General features: G+C 30.3%; 1 protein-coding gene across 1 annotated transcript; it reads left to right on the top strand.

Annotated features, from left to right (window-relative positions):
* The first annotated feature begins 276 nt into the window (after positions 1 to 276).
* On the top strand, positions 277 to 21,191 carry LOC130894331 (EH domain-containing protein 3). Its single transcript, XM_057801078.1, has 2 exons — positions 277 to 1,836; positions 15,642 to 21,191. Exons 1-2 carry the CDS (start codon positions 432 to 434, stop codon positions 15,839 to 15,841), a joined length of 1,605 nt encoding a protein of 534 aa, XP_057657061.1. The 5' UTR covers positions 277 to 431; the 3' UTR covers positions 15,842 to 21,191.
* Positions 21,192 to 23,956: the final 2,765 nt, after the last annotated feature.

The following is a 23,956-nucleotide window of genomic DNA, read 5'->3' on the forward strand; positions in this document are numbered from 1 at the left end:
GTCAGAGTTTGTGTTTCAACAGTTCTTTGCAAAAATAATGGCAACCTTTGCTGTCAAGCACAGTAGTCAAGTGTCAGTCCCAAATATATTTCAATCTTAAAATAAGTCTCTCAGTGCCTTAAGATTTTCTTTTTACTAAATATTATAAATTATCAATCGTTCGAAAACAAGCCTTTGCGGCGTTTCAAAAAATAATTCTTACAAAAATATTTTGAATTAATGGGTCGACCTTTGCAAAACCTTGTTAGTTAATTTCAATTTGACGTGTCAGCACAGTTTAACCAACATCACAAATTGATTGTACCGAGTGGGAGTTTCCAAGTTATTATTACTAATAGATATGTTTCTGTAATCATTTCTGCAATAGATTCGTGAAAGTATCATTTGAAATTAATAATAGTTTATAGTGAAAGTGTAATAATAGTTCAAAAATGTTCAGTTGGTTGTCAAAGGATAATAGTAAACAAGAAATATATCAAAATGTGGTGGAAGGACTTAAAAATATTTACAAAAACAAACTTCTACCCCTTGAAGAACATTATCAGTTTCATGACTTTCACTCTCCAAAGTTGGAAGATTCAGATTTTGATGCAAAGCCTATGATTCTTTTGGTAGGGCAGTATTCTACAGGAAAAACCACTTTTATAAAATATTTGTTAGAAAGGGAATTTCCAGGGATAAGAATTGGCCCAGAACCTACAACTGATAGGTTCATAGCAGTGATGTATGATGATAAAGAAGGTATGATACCAGGCAATGCTCTTGTGGTTGACCCTAAGAGGCAGTTTAGACCTCTGTCTAAGTTTGGCAATGCTTTTCTTAATCGTCTTCAATGTTCCTTGGTAAACTCTCCAGTACTACAGAATATTTCAATTATAGACACCCCTGGCATACTATCTGGAGAAAAACAAAGAGTTGACAGAGGATATGATTTTACTGGAGTACTTGAATGGTTTGCAGAAAGAGTTGATAGAATTATCCTTCTTTTTGATGCACATAAACTTGATATTTCTGATGAATTCAGAAGATCAATAGAAGCTCTACGAGGTCATGATGATAAAATTCGTATAGTTTTAAATAAAGCTGATATGATAGATCACCAGCAACTTATGAGAGTATATGGAGCTCTTATGTGGTCTTTGGGAAAAGTATTACAAACACCAGAAGTGGCTAGAGTTTATATAGGTTCATTTTGGGATCAACCATTAAGATATGATGTAAATAGGAGACTTTTTGAGGATGAAGAACAAGACTTATTTAAAGATCTACAATCACTACCAAGAAATGCTGCTCTTAGAAAACTAAATGATTTGATAAAACGAGCTAGACTCGCACAGGTTCATGCCTATATTATAGCTGAACTTAGGAAAGAGATGCCTTCTGTATTTGGTAAGGATTCAAAGAAAAAAGAACTAATCAAGAATTTAAGTCATATATATGACAAATTACAAAGGGAGCATCATATTTCTCCAGGAGATTTTCCGGAATTAAAAAAAATGCAGGAAGTTTTAATTAATCTAGATTTTAGTAAATTCAATCCCATAAAACCAAAATTATTAGATATAGTTGAAAGAATGTTGTCTGATGATATATCATTATTGATGGCAAAAATTCCATTGGAAGCAGATGAGAAGTCTGCTAAGAATGGTGATGGTATGGTTCAAGGTGGAGTATTTACAAATGTTAAAGATACAATTTCACCATTTGGCTATAAGAGGGGTGAAGGTATAGATGCTGGAGCAGGAGAGTTAGACTGGATAGTACTCAGAGAGAAGCCTAAATATGATGAAATCTTCAATTCATTGTGTCCTGTGGATGGAAAAATTACAGGAACAGGTGAATATAATTTTGTTTTATGTAATAAAATGGGTTTATTGAAAATTGATATCTAACTAATATCTAATATAAAACAAAATATGCTAGATTATATAACTTTCAAAGTACAGAAATTGATAGATTTCAATAAACGTGAAACTCAAACTAGTTAGATAATTTTATATGAGTGTTTGTCTTGAATTTTAGGACATTTCTTGCCAAATTAGCTGCAATCAAAATTGGTTAATATTCAGGACAAACAATTGCATATAGAAAAAACAGAATGTGTATTTAAAACTGCAATGAAAATTAATTTTTCATTTAATTTAATTTCAAATGTTATAAATCGAAGCCTTTTTTTTGTAGGCAAGAAACTGATATTCATTTATTGTAGTATAGTGTGATCTGTAAGAACATTTTCTGTGAAATACTTATGGAATGAAAAATTTTTTAAATGAATTACCTAATATTTTAGTAACATTTTTAGTACTAGGGACTTAAGACACTATTCACCACTACTTTACTAAGTTTACTTTATTAAATAATATATAATAACTAATTCTAAATACTTGAAGATATTTTTTTATTTAGTTAAAATTCATAGCTAATTAGTTGATGTAATCCTAGATATTTGTGATAGTTTTCTTGACTTATTGAGAATATTATGAAACATTTTTTCATTTTGCTCATATTAAAACTTTTATATTTGTGGTCATGAAACTTGCTACTTAGGTCATGACCAATTTTCAGATAATACACTTGGACACTATAGTGTTCTACTAGTTTTGAAACTATGTACTTGTTGGATATGGAAAAAGTGAAACTCAAAAGACCATAGTTGAATTATCCAGACACAAAATACTAAATTCTAAAAATATTATATGTGGTAGATGAAGTTTACACATTAACAAATGAAGCTAATGTGGCAGTTAATGTTATTTTATGTGCCTTCCCCTTAAAGTTTACTTGTTACCATTACTATTCTTGAGATCTTACATAGTTATAACCATAAAGTTACTGAACTCCATCAGATTTAACCATCTAGTTCTATCATTATTAAATGTTAATAACACTATTACATGAATACTACTGGCATTACTACAGAAATTATGTATTCACAGGACAGATTTTGGTTGAATGTATGAAACTAATAATTAATTAGATGTGCTTAGTATCAGACTGCTGTACTCTTAATTACAGTAATATGAAAAATCTATGAATTGATGAGTCACACTTGAAATTAAAAAGTTAAACTTTACATTGGCTATGTATAAATACTATGAAGTATATTAACTACATATATAGACTCACTGCAATTAGCTACAATATCCATACAAGTGCCAAAATTACTTTCAATTACGATACAATTGGAACTAAAGACAAAAATAAAACTAGGTGTGGTAAACGGATTTCGACCACAAATATTTTTTTACAGCATAAACTAAATGTTTATAGAGAAGACATTTAATTACATTATAATAGGCTACATAATTTTACTACCAAAAATTGAAGATTAAGTGGATAAAACATTTTTAAACGTGTATTTTCGTACATATTTCACTATTCTGAACCAAATATCCAAAAAATAAAAAGAAAACTATTACAAAGATCACTTAATTTAAAAACAATTGACCAAAAATTGTGATGTAAGTATTTTTTATTGCACCAAAAAAAAAAAATAATAAAGTTTATGTTTGAAAGCTGACGCGATCGTTAGTTTTGAAATCGAAGCCCCGAGTTTTTTTCCTAATTTTCTTCAACTATTACATACTCAATATTACATTTCCATGAATTTTTTTATGTTTTAAAAAATACATCACAATTTTTTGTTGATAGATTACTTATCGAGTGTCTTTTGCAATAGTTGAGGAAAATTTGAAAAAATTTTGAGGCATCAATTTCAGAACAAACGATGCACGTCAGCGCTCAAACTTAAAGTTTATGAATTTTTTTGACATTATGAAAATACTTACATCACAATTTTTGCTTCATTGTTTTCTAATTATGTGGGCTTTGCAATAGTTAATATGTTTTTTATTTTTTGAGTTTACTCGTAAAAAGGAAAGAATTTTATTTTAACAGAATAAAAATTGGGCATTATGTACATAGTATCAGGTACACTTATTTTTTATTGAACATTATACAAAAATTGAATTATAAAAAATCATAATATTCTTCATCATCTGAGGAACTGTCATCTCCTCTTGACGTTATAATTAACGGGTAAGCGGTCCGATCGATCAAGTAGTCAAGATCCCACATTTTCTCCTCTTCTTGAATGACATGCTGAACTGCTTTTCGCCAGTTCTCTGATGTCACCTCCTTAATGGCTTGATCAAACATTAGCTTAACGTCTTTCATTGCTATTACAATGTCTTGCTACCAATCCTTTCACTTGCGCCCATATAAGTTTTATAGGATTCAGTTCGCAATGATATGGCGGTGTGCGCAGCACAATTACACTATGTTTTTCTACTATATCTTCCACGGCGTATTTAACTAGCAATATTTGCATGAGGCATGTTGAGCAGAATCATCATATTTTGAGGTCTAGAATCTACAGTTCAGAGATTGGACATTATTAATGAATCACCCTGTATAACCTTCATTACTCCACGTCTCATCAAGATAAAAGATTTTCTTCTGCTCTGTTCTGTACTGCTTTATACTTCTTAAGTAATTTCGTCGCCAGCAAACAATTTCATCGCTTTCCAGTAAAAGTGCTTTACAGTTATGCTTTTCCCAGACAAAATCCATATTTCTCAAAGTGGTCCATAAAAGTTTTTTAGTTATCAACGGAATACTGTCATCCTGGCCAAGCTCCATTAAAATCTTATCTAGGGTGGGTATTTCTTTTTTAAAATAAAGAGAGTGAACTTTTTTTCAAATTATGTAATTGATAGTTGTTCGGAAATTCCAAATGTGTCAACATTCGCACGCTCACGCGTCACTTATTAAAGTAAGTAAACTGCGAAAACTGAATCCTTTGAATTTATCCAAGTTTCTCGAACATCAATGTTTTTCGGGTTTATATTTTCTTGATGAAATTAACAGAAAAGTATCCAAAGCAGGCAAAGCAGAAATGATTTGTATATTCATTACGTATATGTACTATGAAATTTAAATATTTCAAAAACTACGAATGTATTGGTTCGATTAATAGTTATAATTCCATAAGATTGAGGTACCTATAAAAGTATGTATTACTAAAGAAAAACAACATTTTTTCCACATATCTACCGCCAAATAGTCTGCGTATTAAAAATATGCCGTGTGCATCAGCATTAAAGACAATTACTAACATGATAAATAAAATCTATCAAATGAAAGAATATTTCTTTGTATTATGACACAATAGGATTAGTAAACGAAATATATTTCTTGCAATGTGTCTACATTCCAGGTCTATTAGTAGCCTGCTATCCTTACATCTTATTCATCACATTTGAATCCACCTGATGCTCTACACTTGTAGCATAATAAAAGACCGAATAATTTTTTGAAAAATATCGTGCTTCAAGAAACAAGTTACGTTTACTTTAAGCACTTTTATAAATGTATTCAATGACTCATAAAATTGATATTATGTAATATCTCGGCCGATTCAATGTACCAGTTTATAAAAACTCTACAAACTTGACTCAATTTTATCGATATATTATCATTTGCATTTCTATCAACTGTTTGCACAGTTAGGTAATAATCTCGATAAGATTCTATGAAATAGTTACGTTCCAAACGAATAAAAATTGTGTATTAATAACCATAAAATGATTATGTGTAATGTTTACGTAATTTTTCCTAGTCCTGAAATGTGATTTTCGAAGAAAAAGTCCCAGAGCATAAAAATTTTAGAAAAAAAATTTACAGTAGTCACGAATCACAGACATCTTAAGCCTTTTTCGTTTGTTACCTACTGGATATATAGATTTGTGTTCTCTCCTATCTTAGTCCCATTTCCACCATGACGATTTTTATATATTTTATATAGTTTTGCTTTTCCCCTCCAGCCATATTTTGCTGCAGGTATTGCCCAGGTTCAGATTTGTTCGACCGATTAGTCAGTGAGAACACATGCTACTCGGCTCTTGTTCTGTTGTTAATACAAGTTTTGTTACTAAATTACTTTGTAAACGAGTAAATTACTCGCCTAGTAAGAACCAGCATTTAGAATCCGTAGATTATTTTAGTCAATAGTGTGAAAAAATATTTCACCTGGATTCTGCTCTCGTTGGATTTATCATATTCCTCATATATCTCATCCTTTTCATTCCTGCAATATTTTCTCCTTTCAGATTACCATTTGGTTCAGTCCAAAATATATAGGTATTAAATCATTGAAATTTATTTTTAAGATATATAATTACTACTTATGGTCGATAAGTTTCAAAATCATTTGTTAATTAGGTCAACTAGAGTACTACATGCGATCAGTGTGTGTATGTGTGTGTTTAAACTAATTAATCAGTAATGTGGAAGTCAATTTTATATATTCTTGGTATATTACCATTAAACTGGTCAATAAAAATTCTAAAAATGTCATCTGGTTGTATATAATATGGAAACCGCTTATGAAATAAATTTGTTTATATATTTTCCCCATAATTGACCGTACTAAAATGTAAGCGGTTACCTAGATAATCCGAATGGCCATCCTTTTCTTTCCAAAATTGAATGATATCTTTATTTCTCTCTCTATTTTAATACTTTCACACCAACTTCTGAATCTCCCCAAAAGTAAGAAGACCCTTACCATCATAGCCGTTGCAATGTGTTTTTCGTAATCAACAAAATATTATTGCTTTTTAATATATTCAGTTATTTTTATTTAATTATTTATAAATACGAGTATATACATGTAAGTATGAAAAATAAAAATACAAAATATACTAAACCACACATTACTATATTATATACAACAGTCTACAAATATTTCCTGTAATCTATTTAAAGTGTATACATATTTGCAATATATGTATTTTATTCCAAAGAACTAGTGGATGGATTGCTTGAATTAATCATGAGAGGTTCTACAGTTTGATCAATAATGTTGTCTAATTCCCACATTTTTTCTTCCTCTTTGATAATATGCTGAATAAATTTTTGCCAGTTTTCAGCAGTAACGTTTTTTCAAGCTTCGTTTAGTAATATTCGTTATAATATCCATTTTCCCCTTTCTTCCTGGGAAAAATATTTTTGATTTTGTTTCCCTTTCGTACTATATTAATATATTTGATAAAATCAAAAACAATAACTTGTAAAAAGTTCTAACTGTACTAATATTTTGAACGTAACGAGATGAAATATACTAAATGTATCATAATACAATATTGTACTAATAATTCAATTAATGACATTGTAGAATTCTTCAATTGTGCAATATGTCCCTTCTTGAAGAAATGCTGTCATCGATATTCGGAACTTACTAAATCTATTTGTTGCTTATAATTCTAAGATACTTGGATGATAATTTTTTAGCATGAAGGTTCTAACAGGTCAGAGGTCGGTTGGGCAATAAACATCTTATGGAATTACTTAAAGCTTGGCCTTTAGTTAAATTGTAAAGAGACGGATTTCAATATAAATAGAGTAGGATGGGTTAAAATTTTGTATTTTCAAAACAATGTGAAGTTATGAAGTACATTATGAATAAATTGAAATAAATGAATGTGAATAAAAAAAATGTTAGATTTTGGCATAAACGTCAGGAATCTCGGATTTTTGCTCTGAGGTAATTGCATCCTTCATATTAGATAACTAAATAAAACACTCAAAGTTTTAGTAAATGAATTTATTAGAAAATATCGAACAGAAATATTAAATAAAGTAACAATAATAACTACAGTTTTTATGAAGTTGTTGATATAAAATTATAATAATTATAGATTGAGCGTTTGAAAAAATTATCAGAAACTACAAGTAGTACGGTCCTTATATATTCCTTATGCATTTTACAGCTACAACATTGTTAGTGGGAAATTCGAATGGCCAACAAATTAAGTAAATTTATTGTAATTTTGAATCTTTTTCAAATTCTCAAAATATTTATTAAAAAATATGATAGTGTTGCTTCGGAACATTATTCACATTCTAATATTTTTGTTTTCTGGAAATTATTTTTTTTTATAACCATTACCCGACCCATTTGGACTATGTGTTTTGTCTCACTAAGTTTTTCCAATGCCTTGGTAATTATACACAATAAAGAAGCATATGACACCCCACCATTCGATACAAAGTAGGCAATAGGAATTTTCCAGTTGCTATAGATTCCTCTGAGAATGAGAACTAAAGCTTCACTGACAGGGAAAGGCTTTCTTCCAAACTCGCCCAGTTTGATCTTCGAAACCCTCAATTAAATTTATTTTCATGTTGTACTCAAGATTTCTCTTAATAGACATTTCGTCGAACATCAGAATACATTTCTTCTCGTAAGGCAGCATCGTATCCGCCTTTAAAGTATGGTGCATAAAAATTTTTTTATTGAATCCAGGTTTGCAACGAAAATTGGCAGCCCATGATTTCACTGTTGATATGGCCGGCAAAATAAACCCTTTTTGTCGCAAATACCTGTATGTCTTAGGTCTTTTATAAAATAATGACAGGGTAGTTTTCTTTTCAGATAGTAACCAAGGGGATTTCATCTTATGTCGTAATTGCATATTCACAAGAGATTTTGTAAAATTCACGAGAGTTCCTTCTCCATACAAAACGTTCGCAGAGAGTTGCGTTTTCATAATCCTTTTTTTTGTAGCTCTCAATTGAGTATTAAGGTTATTGACTTTTTTCCTAGCATTGGTTAGTTTCTTTCTCAACCGTTCATTTTCTTCTTGTAATGACTGCTTCCTACCTCCAATTCCCATAGAACAAGATGGAAGGTTATGTAACTCTTTCAACCACTCTTCATCTTCATGGTTACTGATAGAACTATCTGTCATGTCAATGTTTCTGGAATGAATCGGGGCAATAAAATCACTATTTGAATAGGTTTGTGGATGTGAGGAAACATTCAATTGGATTATTTGTTTATCCAAATTTTCCCTATCCGATTCACTTTCTGAACCTTCATCATTTTTGTAGCGGAATGGTACAGCAATAGAAGGCAATATTTTAAATTGACTAATATTTTCACTGAAATGTTTGCTGCAGATCAGCTTATTTCTAGTGATTTGTGCTTAGGTTTGCTAAAACAGCATTACCTGAAATAAGGAACATCAATTTTAACATACATATTTATTGTAATGGTTATGGTAAAGTATTTTTTTATGTTCAAAAACTTGAATTTATTTTATTTCAATAACGGGCATAAATGGAATAACCACCAGTAGTACCCTTATTTGGAATTTCCTTAATTGTATCTTATATCATCGTCGGAATGACAGAATTTTTCCGAATTGTGTTAAGATAATTCCATACCTGTGTATCATTCTCAAAAACAACTACACATCATTGAAATTTCTTGGTATGCTCACAACAACGGTAAAAACACTCTCATACTTATCTTTAATAAGGGTTTTTAAAATCAAACAAAAAAGACCATTCAAAAGAATTGTAATAAAACCAGAAATAAAAAATATACAAATACAGTATAAACTTTATATAACGACGTCGGTTATAGCGACGTACCGGCTATAATGACGTGATTCTTGGAAAAAGTTTGGTTCAGTATGCTTTCTTAAAGGAAATATATCGCTTATAGCGACAGTGGATATAACGACGACATCGGTTATAGTAACGTAATTTTGGGAAATTTCCCGAAGTTAAATCGGCTATAGCGACCTACAGAATGTAAACAACGTAGGCATTTCGTCGAAAGGAAGAATGCAGTCACTACTCAGTTCATTCCACGAAATTTGGAAGACTGGGTGGGGTGTTTTGTTTACTTTTCCCATCAGGTGTTCTTGTGCTTCAAAGGGCGAGCTCAGTGTCAAGTGTTCAAGATGTCCAAAAGAAAATCGTTGACAATTGAAGAAAAAGCAAACATTATTTGGAGACTGCAAGAAGGTGAGTCTAATACGATGTTATCTAAAGAGTTCGGCGTTTCCCACTCAACGATATCCACTGTGTGGGCAAACAAAGAAAAATAAGACGTTGTTTTGAAGAGGAATCTTTTTTGGTTAAGAAAGTTAGAAGGACTCAGCACACCGATCTAGACAAAGCATTACTTCAATGGTTTAAACAGCACAGGGAGAAAAACGTTCCTATTAACGGCCCGATTTTACTTACAAAAGCACGAGAATTTTTCGCAATGCTGAACAAAGATTTCCAACCCGACCCATCGTGGGTTCAGAGATTTCGTAATCGCCATAATATCGTCTTCGCAAAAATGTCAGGTGAATTGGCAGCTGTCCCTGCAGGGGTGAAGGATCATTGGCTTGGTAACGTTTGGCCGAAAATTCGCGAAGGCTACGTGGATGAAGAAATCTTCAACTGCGACAAAACCGGGCTATTTTACAAACTCACTCCTGACAAAACTTTCAAGTTTTTGGGCGAGAAATGCTCTGGTGGAAAACACTCGAAAGACCGTGTCACCGTTCTAGTTGCGGCTAATTTGACACGGAGCGTTAAAAAAAAGTTAGTGGTCATCGGAAAATCAAAAAACCCGCGGTGTTTCAAAAACGTTAAGAACCTACCAGTGCAATATGAACACAACACAAGGTCATGGATGACATCCCAGTTGTTTGAAAAACTTTTGCGCGAGTGGGATGGAGAGCTAAGAAGGGAAAACAAGAAAATTTTACTCTTAGTTGATAATTGCCCAGCACATCCTCATGTGGCATCTCTAAAATGCATAAAATTAGTTTTCCTGCCAGCAAACACTACATCTGTGCTTCAACCAATGGACCAAGGGGTCATAAAGGCACTAAAAGTTAACTTCAGGAAGCTATTGGTATTGAAAATGATCGACAATATTGAAAAAAATATTGAACATAACGTTAATTTGCTACAAGCAATAGTAATGGTCTCAAAAGCTTGGGATAGAGTGGACGGTGACACAATAAGAAATTGTTTCCGTCATGGAGGATTTCTTAGCTCTGATAACTCAGAATCCAATTCAACGTCGAATACCGAAAATCTGGCGGATTGGGCAGAAAATATTAATTTACCTCCCGAAATGGGGATAAATATCGATTTTAATCAATATGCTGCTGTCGATGAAAACATCGAAACATCGTCAGAGCTAACTGACGTCGAGATAATAGCATCAGCTTCTCACTCAAATGAAAATCATTCCTCAGAAGAAGATGAAGCGGAAGATTCAACGTCATCAGCGGAATTTCTTCCTCCTTCGGCCAGCTCTGCAATGAAGGCGATGTCAACGGTGAGAAATTTTTTTTCTTTTGAGGAAGAGCCAAAGCCACACGTCAAAGATGCTCTGATGGTCGTGGAAAGAGAAATCGAAAAAATTTACTACGAAAAACACAGCGTCAAGCAAAAACTTATCACAGATTTCTTTTAGATACATATGTATGTAGTTTCCTTTATTTTATTCATCTTTGTATTTTGTTTACTAAATATTACACTAAATATTATATATGTATGTATATGTATGTATATTTAATTTTAATACATGTAATGCTAATTTTACACTTGTATTTTATTCCCTCTAGTATTTTATTCTCTCTTCTAAAATTTTATCACGCTTATCAATGGGGTGGTTATAACGACCACCGGTTATAACGACCAGGTTTCTCTGACCCCTTGGCGGTCGTTATAAACAATTTCTACTGTAAGTATATATGTATACGAATCAAAGATATTTAAATAATCTGATTTTAATATAAATATTATATTCATTGGCTTTGTATTGAAAGTTAAGGATCAATGCGAAAATTTGGATAAGACCAATAAATAAAAAAAACTCTTTTTAATAAAGAAAAAAATTTTTTCTTATCAACTACTACTAAAATACCTACTTATAATCGTTTTTTCAGTTTTATCATTGTGTAAAGATATTTATACAATGGCCTCATCCTTACCGATAAGTGTACCAACTAACCCAGGACCGGTCTTGGTTTCACATGGGGAACCAAAAGTTATAATAATCGAAAATATTATTTATTGTTTTATCTATTTATACTTTTTGGATTGACCACAAAATAATATAGAAATATTAATACTCAGGTCATTGTTGAGTTAAATATATTTATATTACTACTGGTACTAATTTAACAAAATTATTTTATTCACAAATCTGTTATAGGTAAATCAAGCATGAGTCATATATTTTGAAATTATAACCTATTAAAGTGTGATACAAAAAATATATACAATTAAAAAATACATCCAAGGCGTCATATTTAATATAGTTATAACGTTACAAAAAAGACATCAACTACTACAGTTGAAAATATAAATTGCTCTTCTCCAGGATTTTTTATATGTAACATTTTTTAGAAATAATTAATTTGTTCTATAGTTTTAAATAGGCTGTTTCTATTATCACTGTAGGAAGTTATGGATAGGTAAATCGTGAAATAAATAAACTAACATCAATATTTGTTGGAATGATAAATTCATTCATAATGTGCGACTGGAAAAATGTAATTGAGGAGCTTGTTGCTACCTTCAACTTTCAGAAATTATAATTTACAATGAGACCATAAATGCTTACAAAACCATCTGTTTGTTTAATGGTATAATAAAAGCAGGCAAAAAGTCTACTTATCTGAACTAAGTATCTGGTCATAAAAACGGGTACTTACTATAGTCTATTTCGGAAATGTATAGAGCAATAAAATGGGGAATTCTGTCCAGTTCGGCTCAATTTCGGTGTCGGTCATAGGTATAGGTCTTGAAATATTGTGTAGGTTACTTATGTAGTAAGTTATACGGTTACGTTTTGCGTTTAACAGGTACCGCTTAACCTTCTATTAGTGCCTCTGTCTAATTCCAACCCTATTTTAGATTCGTCTTAACTATGCGCCGTAAGGGCAATGGTGCCTTACCAAAAATTTTTAGATCTTTATAAGTATATTTGTTTAGTTTAACGCATCAATATTTACTGTTAAGCTGTAAATAGTGTTCACCTCCCAAGAAAAGTCCAGGCAGACCAGTAAAAGTCCTTTAAGAAGACACCAAAAATATAATTCGAAGAGAAGTTCACTCTTTTTCTTATATAAAAGAAATACCCACCCTAGATAAGAACTATGTGGGTTGACTATTTTAATTAAAGTAAAAAATAATAGGAGATTATTAAGCATCATTGCTTGGTAAAGTAGAAAGACCGACAAAACCGGCTGCATAGGAAGAAAAATAAATTTCTTTCAATAATAGAAAAGTATTACGTTCTATGGCTTGATAAGGTACTCACTTATCCGCTACATCTTCTACCATAAGTGTAAAGGTGATATTTCTTCTCTATTTAATTCTATATTTTAGTTCCTGTTTAACTCGTCTCCAGTTCAGCCCTCTTTTATCCAGGGTCTTTGCTATTTCTTATAAAGATTTGTGCAGACCAGTTTTTGAAACCCCAGCAGCAGGTAAAATTAACTGTTCTCCAATGGTGTGTTGTTTTCCAGCTTTTGCTATAAGTAATGAGATATTATAAGCTGCCCACAAGCCATCATTGTTGCTTTCAGACGTTGGAGGAAACATACTGTGTAAGAGTCACTTTTCATATTTTTCCTTCAATGTTTGAAAATTTTTCATATCTTTACCTATTTTATCAGGATGGAATCTTCTTAGACAATATTCCAGCCTTGATGCATGTGGACAATCATTAATTTGCTTTGATGAAAGAAAACCGAATTTTAAATATTTAACACTGTACTGACGACACTTTTTCTTAGATTCGGCCATGTTTCGTATCAATTACCTATCTGTAAATAAAAAGAAAGCTTTGCTTCAGTAATCTTAGAGCGACCTAACTTAACAGGATATGCCTATTAAACGAAATATGATTATCGCAAGCTAAGATTAAATAATTTCACACTGAATATATAATATTTACAACCTTTATAATTCGACCGGTTTCCACAACGATGTTGTCATCATCAGGACTTGAATATTATGATTATTCAATTATTATACAATGCGGTTCATATGTATGGAATAAATTCAATTTTAGCTGTACTATGTGAAAAACCTGAAACAATTCGTGTTTATTCTTAAATTGACAATTTACAGTATGAAAATATCATCCCCCCAGCATTCCCCCTCTCAAAAATTTTAAATAAGAAACGTTGTCGTCCTGGAAAGGTATTTTAGTCCTCTCTTCAGTAACTTTTTTGAATTTGGTGCAATCATAACTGAGATAATAATGTCGCATAATATTTAGAACGTATTTTTCAATATACTTTACAATTAAATTAAATGTCTAAAATGACAATCATTCACTTCTTGACAATAACCGAGGCGATTCGCGTTTAACATTTTATATGACCTCAAGGGTTATTTTTTTGATTTCTTCCGTTATCCTAACTTTTAAATCAGCAATATTGTCTGGTCTATTAAAATATAATTTAGAAATAATCAGGTATTTGATATGAATCTAGTAGGCTGCTGTTATTGATGTATTTAAAGTTACTAGAAGACGTCAGTATAATATTTGTGCGCGTATAGACATTTTAATTATTAATTTATTGATTGGTGTTTTATTATTTTTGTAGTAAAATTGCCAAACATAATTTATGAAATTCCTTGTTTAAATTGTGACAAGAAGTATAATGGTCAATCCAAGAAGTCACTCCACACCAATCAGAAACCTTATTTAAATAGGGCCTAATTTTTATAGCTCGTTAAAATGAGTTTAAGAAAAATTTATTAACAAAACAGTAGATATTATGCTAGACAATTTAAATTTATGTTTTAGTTAAATTTGAAGTTTTCAATAATTTTCTAAAAGATTGGCACAAACTGTGTTATTCCATAAATGGTTAGGTTACACTGTATAAACTTTGGTTTGTGAATTTGTATTTTAGTTTTTTTCCTTATTGTATTTCTATACAATCAAATATTGTATAAAACACAGATATATTTTCATTTAAACCCATGCAATTATCTTACGTAACATTACAATAATATACAGGATAAAATACAAACAAAACTACTCTGCTATTTTTTTATTCTTTACAAATCGCATTATAACATTTATCAACGTATAATTTTGTGTATGTAGTTTTGTTGTAATTAAATATTATACAACCGGAGGTATACATTAATCGATTGATAATTTATAGTACTTTAACCTTATCTGGTATTTGTTCATCAGTATTCTACTGATAACAATTACCTTGTCTGTATGTCAACGTCAGTTTCATTTATAGGTCTCTTTTATTACTCGCAATTTAAATAGTCATCACCATTTACATACATACTATAATCATATATTTTTTTACTGGGTGTTCATATCGAAATATAACTTTTTACACGAATAAGAAACGATACAGTATATAAAAAAAAGATTCAATTCAGTTAAACGGAGATTTGGCTATCAAAATCATACACCATGGACGGGTATACAGGGTGATCGATTAATGTATATAGTTCAGTTCATTCTTTGTCCTTTGACATACCAATCTGAAAATTTGAAGGATTATAATCATCATTGGTTTTCACATTTTAAAATTACTACAATCTTAGAGGGTGTTTATATATATATATATATATATATATATATATATATATATATATATAAGATGAATAAAATATTAACATGAATGATTAAAATTGCATCAATTTTCATTAAATATGATATGTCAGTGTTTCACAATTATAAAATAAGATTAAAATTAAATTACGATTTAAAAGCTTGGTGAGTCTAGAAGTAATCTCTTTTATTTACTCACTCAATACTGTACTGACGTTTATTTCGTTTATTTCAGCTGCAAAACGTGAAATGGTGAAGTCGAAGCTTCCAAACTCAGTACTTAGCAAGGTTTGGAAACTAGCAGATGTAGATAGAGACGGTATGTTAGACGAGGAAGAATTTGCTTTAGCTATGCATTTAATAAATATTAAAATTGATAATAATGATTTACCGTCAGAGTTACCTACACATTTAATCCCTCCGTCAAAACGTTGATTTCACTATTTTTGTATCACAATCCGCAAGTGCTATTCATTTTATAGATTTTATCAAATATATCTAGAAGTATCAACTTTTACTGCTGCTGCAAAACTGATTCGCTTTGATAAATATTCAAGATCAAATAATTTTACAAAATATATTGCTGCCAGTTTCATTTGCTTTAACATTAATGTTGTTGATTTTGTTTCAAACAATTTTTACAAAGTAATAATAAATTCAAAAAAATGTTGGAAGCTGAAGGTACCAAAGACATTTAGTGTCATATTCACAACTCGCACGATAATTTGAAAACAATTTGAGTTAGCAACATCTTCACATATTATTAAATTTAAATAGTAGGGGATGGAATACAAACTTTTCTATAGAAAATAAAATATTAAAAGTATTAAAACTGAAAGGCTATAAATCTCCCATAATTAAAAAGTATAAATTGGAGATTAGTTAAGCTGTTGCTTGTGCAAAATATTTTTTTAACATTTTTGCAGTGAGGAATCAGGAAAGTTAGACTATTTTATTAGCGGTAATCTCATTGGTGATTTTTTAATTTTTTGTTTAGTTCTTTGATTAATTTAAAATATTCTTCTATATGATGTAGTTTGTTGGAGTTGCTAATATCATCGGGAAAACAAAATCAAATTTTTTTCGTCGCGGCGTTTAACCATAACATCGTTTTCAGTGTTACTGATACAATACAATAGTGAATATTTCTATTATTGACCTGAAACTACATCAGCAACCAACTGCCTTCAAAAGAAACCTGTTTTCAATTAGTTATAAAGGGAATATGTTTTTGTTAAATAAGAGAAAACCTAAGTTGTACATAATATTGATACCTCCATTAAATCCTTTTCATCAGAAGCTGAATCCATATTTTCACTTTAGTTACTGCTTATACTTTCTAATTCATCATCAGACACTTTTCACTTTGAACCTTTGGTCAAATAATGTCATTTTCTTTCATCATATCTATGCACAGATGGCTCTAATGGTTGTCCATAAAATGATACCTTTTTTTAGATGACAGATTCTGCTATGTATAAAAAATGTCCATTTTCAAGGGAATATCTAGTAACCATTTCATTCAGGTCTTCAAAGAAATATTACACGTTTGGCTTATTAACATTTTCTCTAAATATTTCGCTTCAAAGATTCTTTGAAAAAATTCTTTGTTTATAATCATTTGAAAACTATAGATGCCATTGCCTGCTTTATCTTTCCATTCTCATTTATGAAACCTAGGCTTCTGACCATATAAAAAATATTAACCACCAACTTTCTACATATTTAAGAACAATTTCTGGAAACGTACATGTTTTGGAAGTTTAATATGTTGCTGGTTTTAACAGCTTTATAATTTCAATTATAAAGAAAGAAGCACATCTATACTATCAACCCTGTCTCAGCATTTATAAATTGATTTTGACACCTAGTGCCTTTGGAAGGGCACTGTTCAAATATTTTCAATAGCAAAGTTGATCCTAGAAAAAATGATGGAGTTATACTAAAAAATACTCGAGAATAAAATTACGACTATATTTAATTATTTATTTTTTGCGTTATATATTATATTTAAATAATTTTTTAAACTATTTATATTAAAATACATTTGCGGATGCTTTGATCTTTATACAAAATTGAACTATTTTTGTAATATTTATCCATTATATATAATCCAACACTCTTTTCAAACTCAACAAATATTTAAAACTCAAAAAAAAAATTTATTTCAGTTTATTAAAAACTTTTGTCCTTTTGTATTGTACGGATTACTTGACATAAATTACGACAAATTCGAAATTTAATTTAAAATACTATTAGCACAATAAAAATAAGAAATGTATTCGATATTGCAATAACTGAAATAGAGCTGAAATTTGTGACTGATACTAGATATGCCATGTTCAAACTCAAAAGTCAAAGTCATCGGTTTTTTCGGTGTTACTATATCGCAAAAATAATAAAAAAATCTGCACGCAGCAGAAAATTTAATGAACTGAATTAATTTCTACTGATATTTCATTTCAATTTAATCACTAGATTATCATAATCAGTATCCATATCATTCATTGTACTGAACTGTTAATTAGCAAAATGAATTAATATATTTGGATTAACATTTTTAGTTCTACACTAACTTAAGTAGGTACACTGTTTCAAATGAACAACTTATCATTTAAAAATAACCATTCCAAAATAGGGATGTTTATTTAAACTATATTTCCAAATGAGTCAGAAAGATCATGAGGCTTGGACTTTTACCATATCTTTATTATCTGGATAACTCCCCTTGTTATTCGAAAAAACAAAAACGGAATTCCTATTGATTGGCTGTTTTCTTCCCTTCCCTTTTTTATGAAGATATAAAGAGAAGTATAAATTCGATTGCATATTACTTAAGAAAACATAAAATTTTGGAAGGTTATTTATTGAAGTGGTTCATTTGATTTAGGGGCTATATTTTCATCTTTAATTGAAGTTCTAAATAATTACAGTTTTATATGACAGATGCATATTTAGAACTTGCTAAAAATGTGATTCTCTCGCCCAAAAAGTGATTTTCGCTTCTCGCAGTTTAATTTTTAAGTAGATACAATGATAACAATCAAATATGACTGGTCAGAATAATTGGTGTAACACATAACAAAACAGTAACATTCTTTTGGGGTATGCAAAAAACCAGATGTCAGATCTGGACTGAGTGGTGAGTGGCAAAGTAGTTTATTATCTTTGACCATTATTTTCATCAATTTGTAACATTGTACTAAATCAACATTTCATTCTTTTGAATTTGAAGAAGTTATTTTCTTCTCTCAATTCCTCAATTCCAGTTGTTGGAGGAATAAAGAGCTTATATTCCGGAACTTGCAGCAGCATCCTTGCCAGTGATAATGATATTAGAAATATTTTGTTGGCCGGCACGTTAAAGTTATATATCAGCGCCATATTTAAAATTGTGCTTGTGTTGCTTACAATGTTTACGATTCTAATTTAAATATATCTGAAGGAACATATAGACCTCCAAAGTTATTATGTAATAACAAAAAATATAACCTACAATCTATATCAAAAAAGGAGATGTTAGGTTTCGCAACAATTAGTGTGATTTTTTAAACACAGTTTGGCTCATCTAGCGAACCTGATTACGATCAGATGTTGGTTGTTGTTTTTCACTAGTACAATATAGCATCAGTTTATGACATCATCACCACTGGGCACGGTACTGCTAGCATATATTTTGGAATAAGGGTAGAATGTGTGATTGAAGAATTTTGATATTTTTAAAATCGCTGTAATAATTTTTGAGAAGGTGTTATTGGTACCATCGATTCTCATAAATCCCTCCAATAGCCTAATGTGCACATTGTGAAAGGTTTTTACTAAAACAAATTGAACCTGCTTCTCAACTAATGCTGCTCTACACATGTTAACACAACAAAATCTAAATATTTTTCTTTGTATTTAACCGTAGTCCTCAATTTTTGCTCCTGTTTTGACGATAACTACCAATAATAAAACATATTTATGGTAACACTATTTCAGATTATAACAAGTACATTCGCCATTAATATTTGGTTGGTGTTAATTGTAAATATGGCATGGGTGTTTACCTGTTCCATGAAACATGTAATACAGGGTGTAGTCATAGCAAATATAAACTGAAAAGAACTATGTACCATTTTATAGGAGTTTTTAATATAATATTGGAAATGTTCAGTTACGACAGAGTAGTTCAAACAATTCGCAACTTTGCAACACAAAATATTCGCTTTTGAATAAGTAATTTCAAATGGATAGTTAAAATAAGAGCTTTTAAAATAGACTCCTCAAATCTCCTTTTACATGGTTTGCAATATTAACTCCTATGGACTTCAATTTAGTTATTTTTAAAAATTTTTAGTGAAGCTATTTATAGAATTAGGTATATATGAAGACATTGAAACAATATGAACTGATTAAATTTCTAAACAGTATATGTGAATGTAATGAATGATAGAACAGTATATCCTAATCAAAAGTATCCAATCTCTTTTACACTTTCTTTATATTGTCTTAACATACTGTGGGAGCAATAGTAAGTATTGGATAATTAACTGTTTTTCTTACTGGATTTGCCATTACTTCAATACTTAAATTCTTTTCAATATTTTTGAAATGGTTTCAAACATAAATTTAAAAAACCATGTTCACAACAATGAAAAATGGCGAGATATGTATGGAACATCATATTTACATTTGCTTTATTTTACAAATACCAAAAGTTTTGTAATACTAGTTCTAACTAAATTATAATCTAATATATTGGCGGATCATATTCGGAAAAAAATTGTAACAATCAAATCTAATGTAGGTAATTGGTATTTGTTACACTGTAACTGAGTGGACTTGCTCTAATGATTTTTAAAATGCTAGAATAAGGCTATAAAAACAACAACAAAAACAACCTGAAGTTGTTTCTAAAAGTTGCAATTTATTAGATTATATCACTCAAATATACTTTCATATTTTTGTATCTCTAAATGTGATAAAGAAGTTCACAATTCTATCCAACCTATAATTATAAACTACTAAACAATAGTCTGTGACTACCAAGAAAAATTTTACCATTTATTAGCAAGTCATCGTACATATTAATAATAATAGTTTTTTTAGTCTTAAGACTAGCCTATGTGACAGCTTTACGAAAATTTTGCCACCTAATCTTTCTCATATATTTTTAGTTAGCTTCTACAATATCCATTAATTATACTTCTTGTCTCGTGCATTATTCTATGATTTTACCTTATTTTTCAATTAAAAAACACGGATGTAATAAAAAGTCAACTTATTATAGGTATACAATGAGGTATGATTTTGTGGATACTATACTTAGATTTCATTAAAATACAACTATAAAAATATAAAGAAAAATTCACGTAGTCAGACACTTGTGGGTGGTAGTGTGAAAAAATATCTATCCTCTTTTATCATTTCTATAGATCTAATTGTAGAACTTTATTTTCCTACATTATTTTTTTCCAAGTATTGATCTTCCATTATCCTATTTAATTGGCAATTTTACTATGAACAATGTGATAAATAAATTCGTAGCATGTATATTTGTATTATAAATCACACTGTAGATAAGTTTAACTTAGGTCACTTAATATGTTTATTTGGGTTTGAGCATACCCTCAACTGCCGAATGAATTTAAATTATTGACAAATTTAATATATTTTTGTATATTATTTCACCCATACCATTATAGTTGTTAAGCACTTGTAGAGTTTGTTAATATTATTTGATATCCTATCATTATTTAGTAGTAAATGATTTAAAAGAAAAAATAAATGAATTTATATGTTATATCATTTGTTTCATTTCTTCCTTCTCCATTGCTTTCATCCGCCTCTGACCCACTTGGGATGAAAAAAAAAAGATAAATTGTTCAATATCTACAAAGCACTGATATACTACATGTATGACTTCATTATTTGAAGAAGATGGTTTACCTCGTATGTGTTCTTTAAGAACTAGAAATAGTCGATTGTGACTGAGGACCAGATCTAGAGAATATCGCAGATGATCAACTTTTCAGAGCCTGCCTGTGACTGGTTACTTTATCGTAATGCAGCGCAGCTTTCGGAGTTTCTTTTTTTTATTTTCTCACGTAATTGTGGAAGTAAATTGACATAATAAACATCTTTTACAGGTAATCTATTAAAAATGCGTTTTCGGCAAATCAACATACGGTTATCAAGACATCTGCTAAAGGTTACAACCTGAATTTTTTCGGCAGTTGTGAAGCTCGATCATACCACTACTCACTCTGCTTTTAGATCTCCACGTCATAATACTGGATTCATGACTCATCTATTATTACCAATCTTGCTAAAAAAATTTCTTTGTCTTGTCAGAAAAGACAATGAATTTGCGTTGGGGTCAACTCTTTTAGTCGTAAATATAAAATTAGAGCGCGATGCTCCACATGATGGATTCTAATACTGAGATGTAACTCTTTGTGTTTTACTGTAGGAACACTTCCACAGCTCCAGATTTCGCATTGATGATAAATAGTTGTATTGATTAACAAATGGAATAATGGAAATATTTCGATTGGTGTAACACTGTGGCAAATAAAAAAATATTTAGAACCCATCCAACTCAACATATCTTAAAATCCTTTGCAAGTAAGAGTAAAATTATTAAAAATATTGACAAAATATATGTTGTCTCCCTATATTGTTCACAGAAAAAAATGTATTTTTTAGTAGTCAGATACTTGATTAGAAAATATCTTCCTATTTAGACAAAACAAATTTTGAAACTAATGACCGAATCCTAATAAACAAAGTTTGAGCTCATACTTTTAGCCAATTGAATAATGCGTGTTAATGCATATTGATTAATATGTTTAAATTACTCATGTGCGTTTATTAATATTGTTGATATTTGTTTCACGAAAAACCGGAATGGGAATAAAACTGCGAGGAGTAAAAGTACGAGGGTTTAAACAACGTTAATCAAATTTAATTCATCCAGTCCAATCAAACGCGGATTTAAATTACCATTCAAGTTGATTTCAGCATACATTTAAAGGATTTATAGTTAAAAAATGTTTAATTTCATTTAAGGGGACAAAAAATTTACCCTGATGTAGCTTTTTATATTTCATTTGTTTTGTGACTACATTCCTTGAGCATTTCCATCCCTCTATCCTACGGAACAACCAGAACGTTAATAAATATTCGCAATGTAATACTTGATTTCTCCATTCTCATCTTTTATCGGTCCAATGAACTTTTTTATCGCTTATACTCAAAATATTAAAACGCTTTATACATTTGCAATGAACAATTTTCTTTTTCTTCTCGTTTTCTGTAGTTTTAAATTACTTTTATGTATTTTTCCTTATCAATATGATAGTTCTCACCTGCTTGCCAGGATCATGTGTCAAACAATTTACTAACCTCTATTTGTAAAACCTGGGATTTACAAAAACCTAAATAGTTATCCTTTCCTGTAAAATCTGAGATTTTCCAATATTCAGGCTTTTACAGAAACATATATACATATTTTTTCACTTAATACATATCTGTAACGAAAGCGGATTTGGATAATAAACGACAAAGAGAAACTAGGTTAAAACAATTATTCAACAATGTAAACAATATTATTACAAATCAATTAGTGTTAATAATAAAACCGTCATTATTTTCAACTGTAATTTTCTAATGCAGAAATTGTGGGACAAATGTTTCAGAACGTCAATCAGAAAAAATTATTTTATAATCCAATTACATCCAAAATGATTTTTGAGAATAAAAAAAATTGACACAAAATAATATATAGAGATAAATGCCACAGTAGTAATATCAAAAACGGAAATACATGTACGAGGCGCGTTTTTAAAGTAGGTACCAATATTAAGGCACTTGCTATATAGTCTTATTAAATTCTAAATTTCGCCTCCAAACAATTCTATCGTTTGACTTGAAAATTACTCCTACTTTTGGAACCTTCAGTGATATTCCTACTTAACACACTGTTTGCTTCAGTACACTTAAATACTCAACCACAGCCGTTTTAACATCGTGTTTACCACTGTGTTTCTTCAAATGAAGGAACATGTGGTAGTCTCTGGGCGCTAGATCTAGACTGTAAGGAGGATGACCAATTTGTTCCCAACTGATCAGATCTTGTGTTCTTTAGCCGTGGGCGAGCATCATCATGAAGTAAAATGATATATTCATTTAATATATCAAGTATTTTGTTATGAAGTGCACGCAGAAGTTTTTCCAAAGTCTCTCAATACAATTTTGATTTTATTGTGTTCTCAAAAGGCAAAAAAACCACCGGCAACATTCCTTTTCCATAAACTGTTCAAATAATTCTCGTATTTTTTAGTTAACATGTGCCACCGAATTGTTACTAATGACATAAGGTGGCTACTGCACAAATTTTACGATAAATATCAATCGCTTCTAATATAAAGAAAATAATAACAGCACGTACTTCACAGTGCCGGCAGGATTTACGATTGATGTAGACATTATCAACAGTCGCTAACGACCATGAAAAATGCCATAAAAGCGTCGTAGACTGAATAGTAATATTTGAAGCTCACATAC

The sequence above is a fragment of the Diorhabda carinulata genome, chromosome 1 (assembly GCF_026250575.1).
Source record: "Diorhabda carinulata isolate Delta chromosome 1, icDioCari1.1, whole genome shotgun sequence".
Lineage (NCBI taxonomy): Eukaryota > Metazoa > Arthropoda > Insecta > Coleoptera > Chrysomelidae > Diorhabda > Diorhabda carinulata.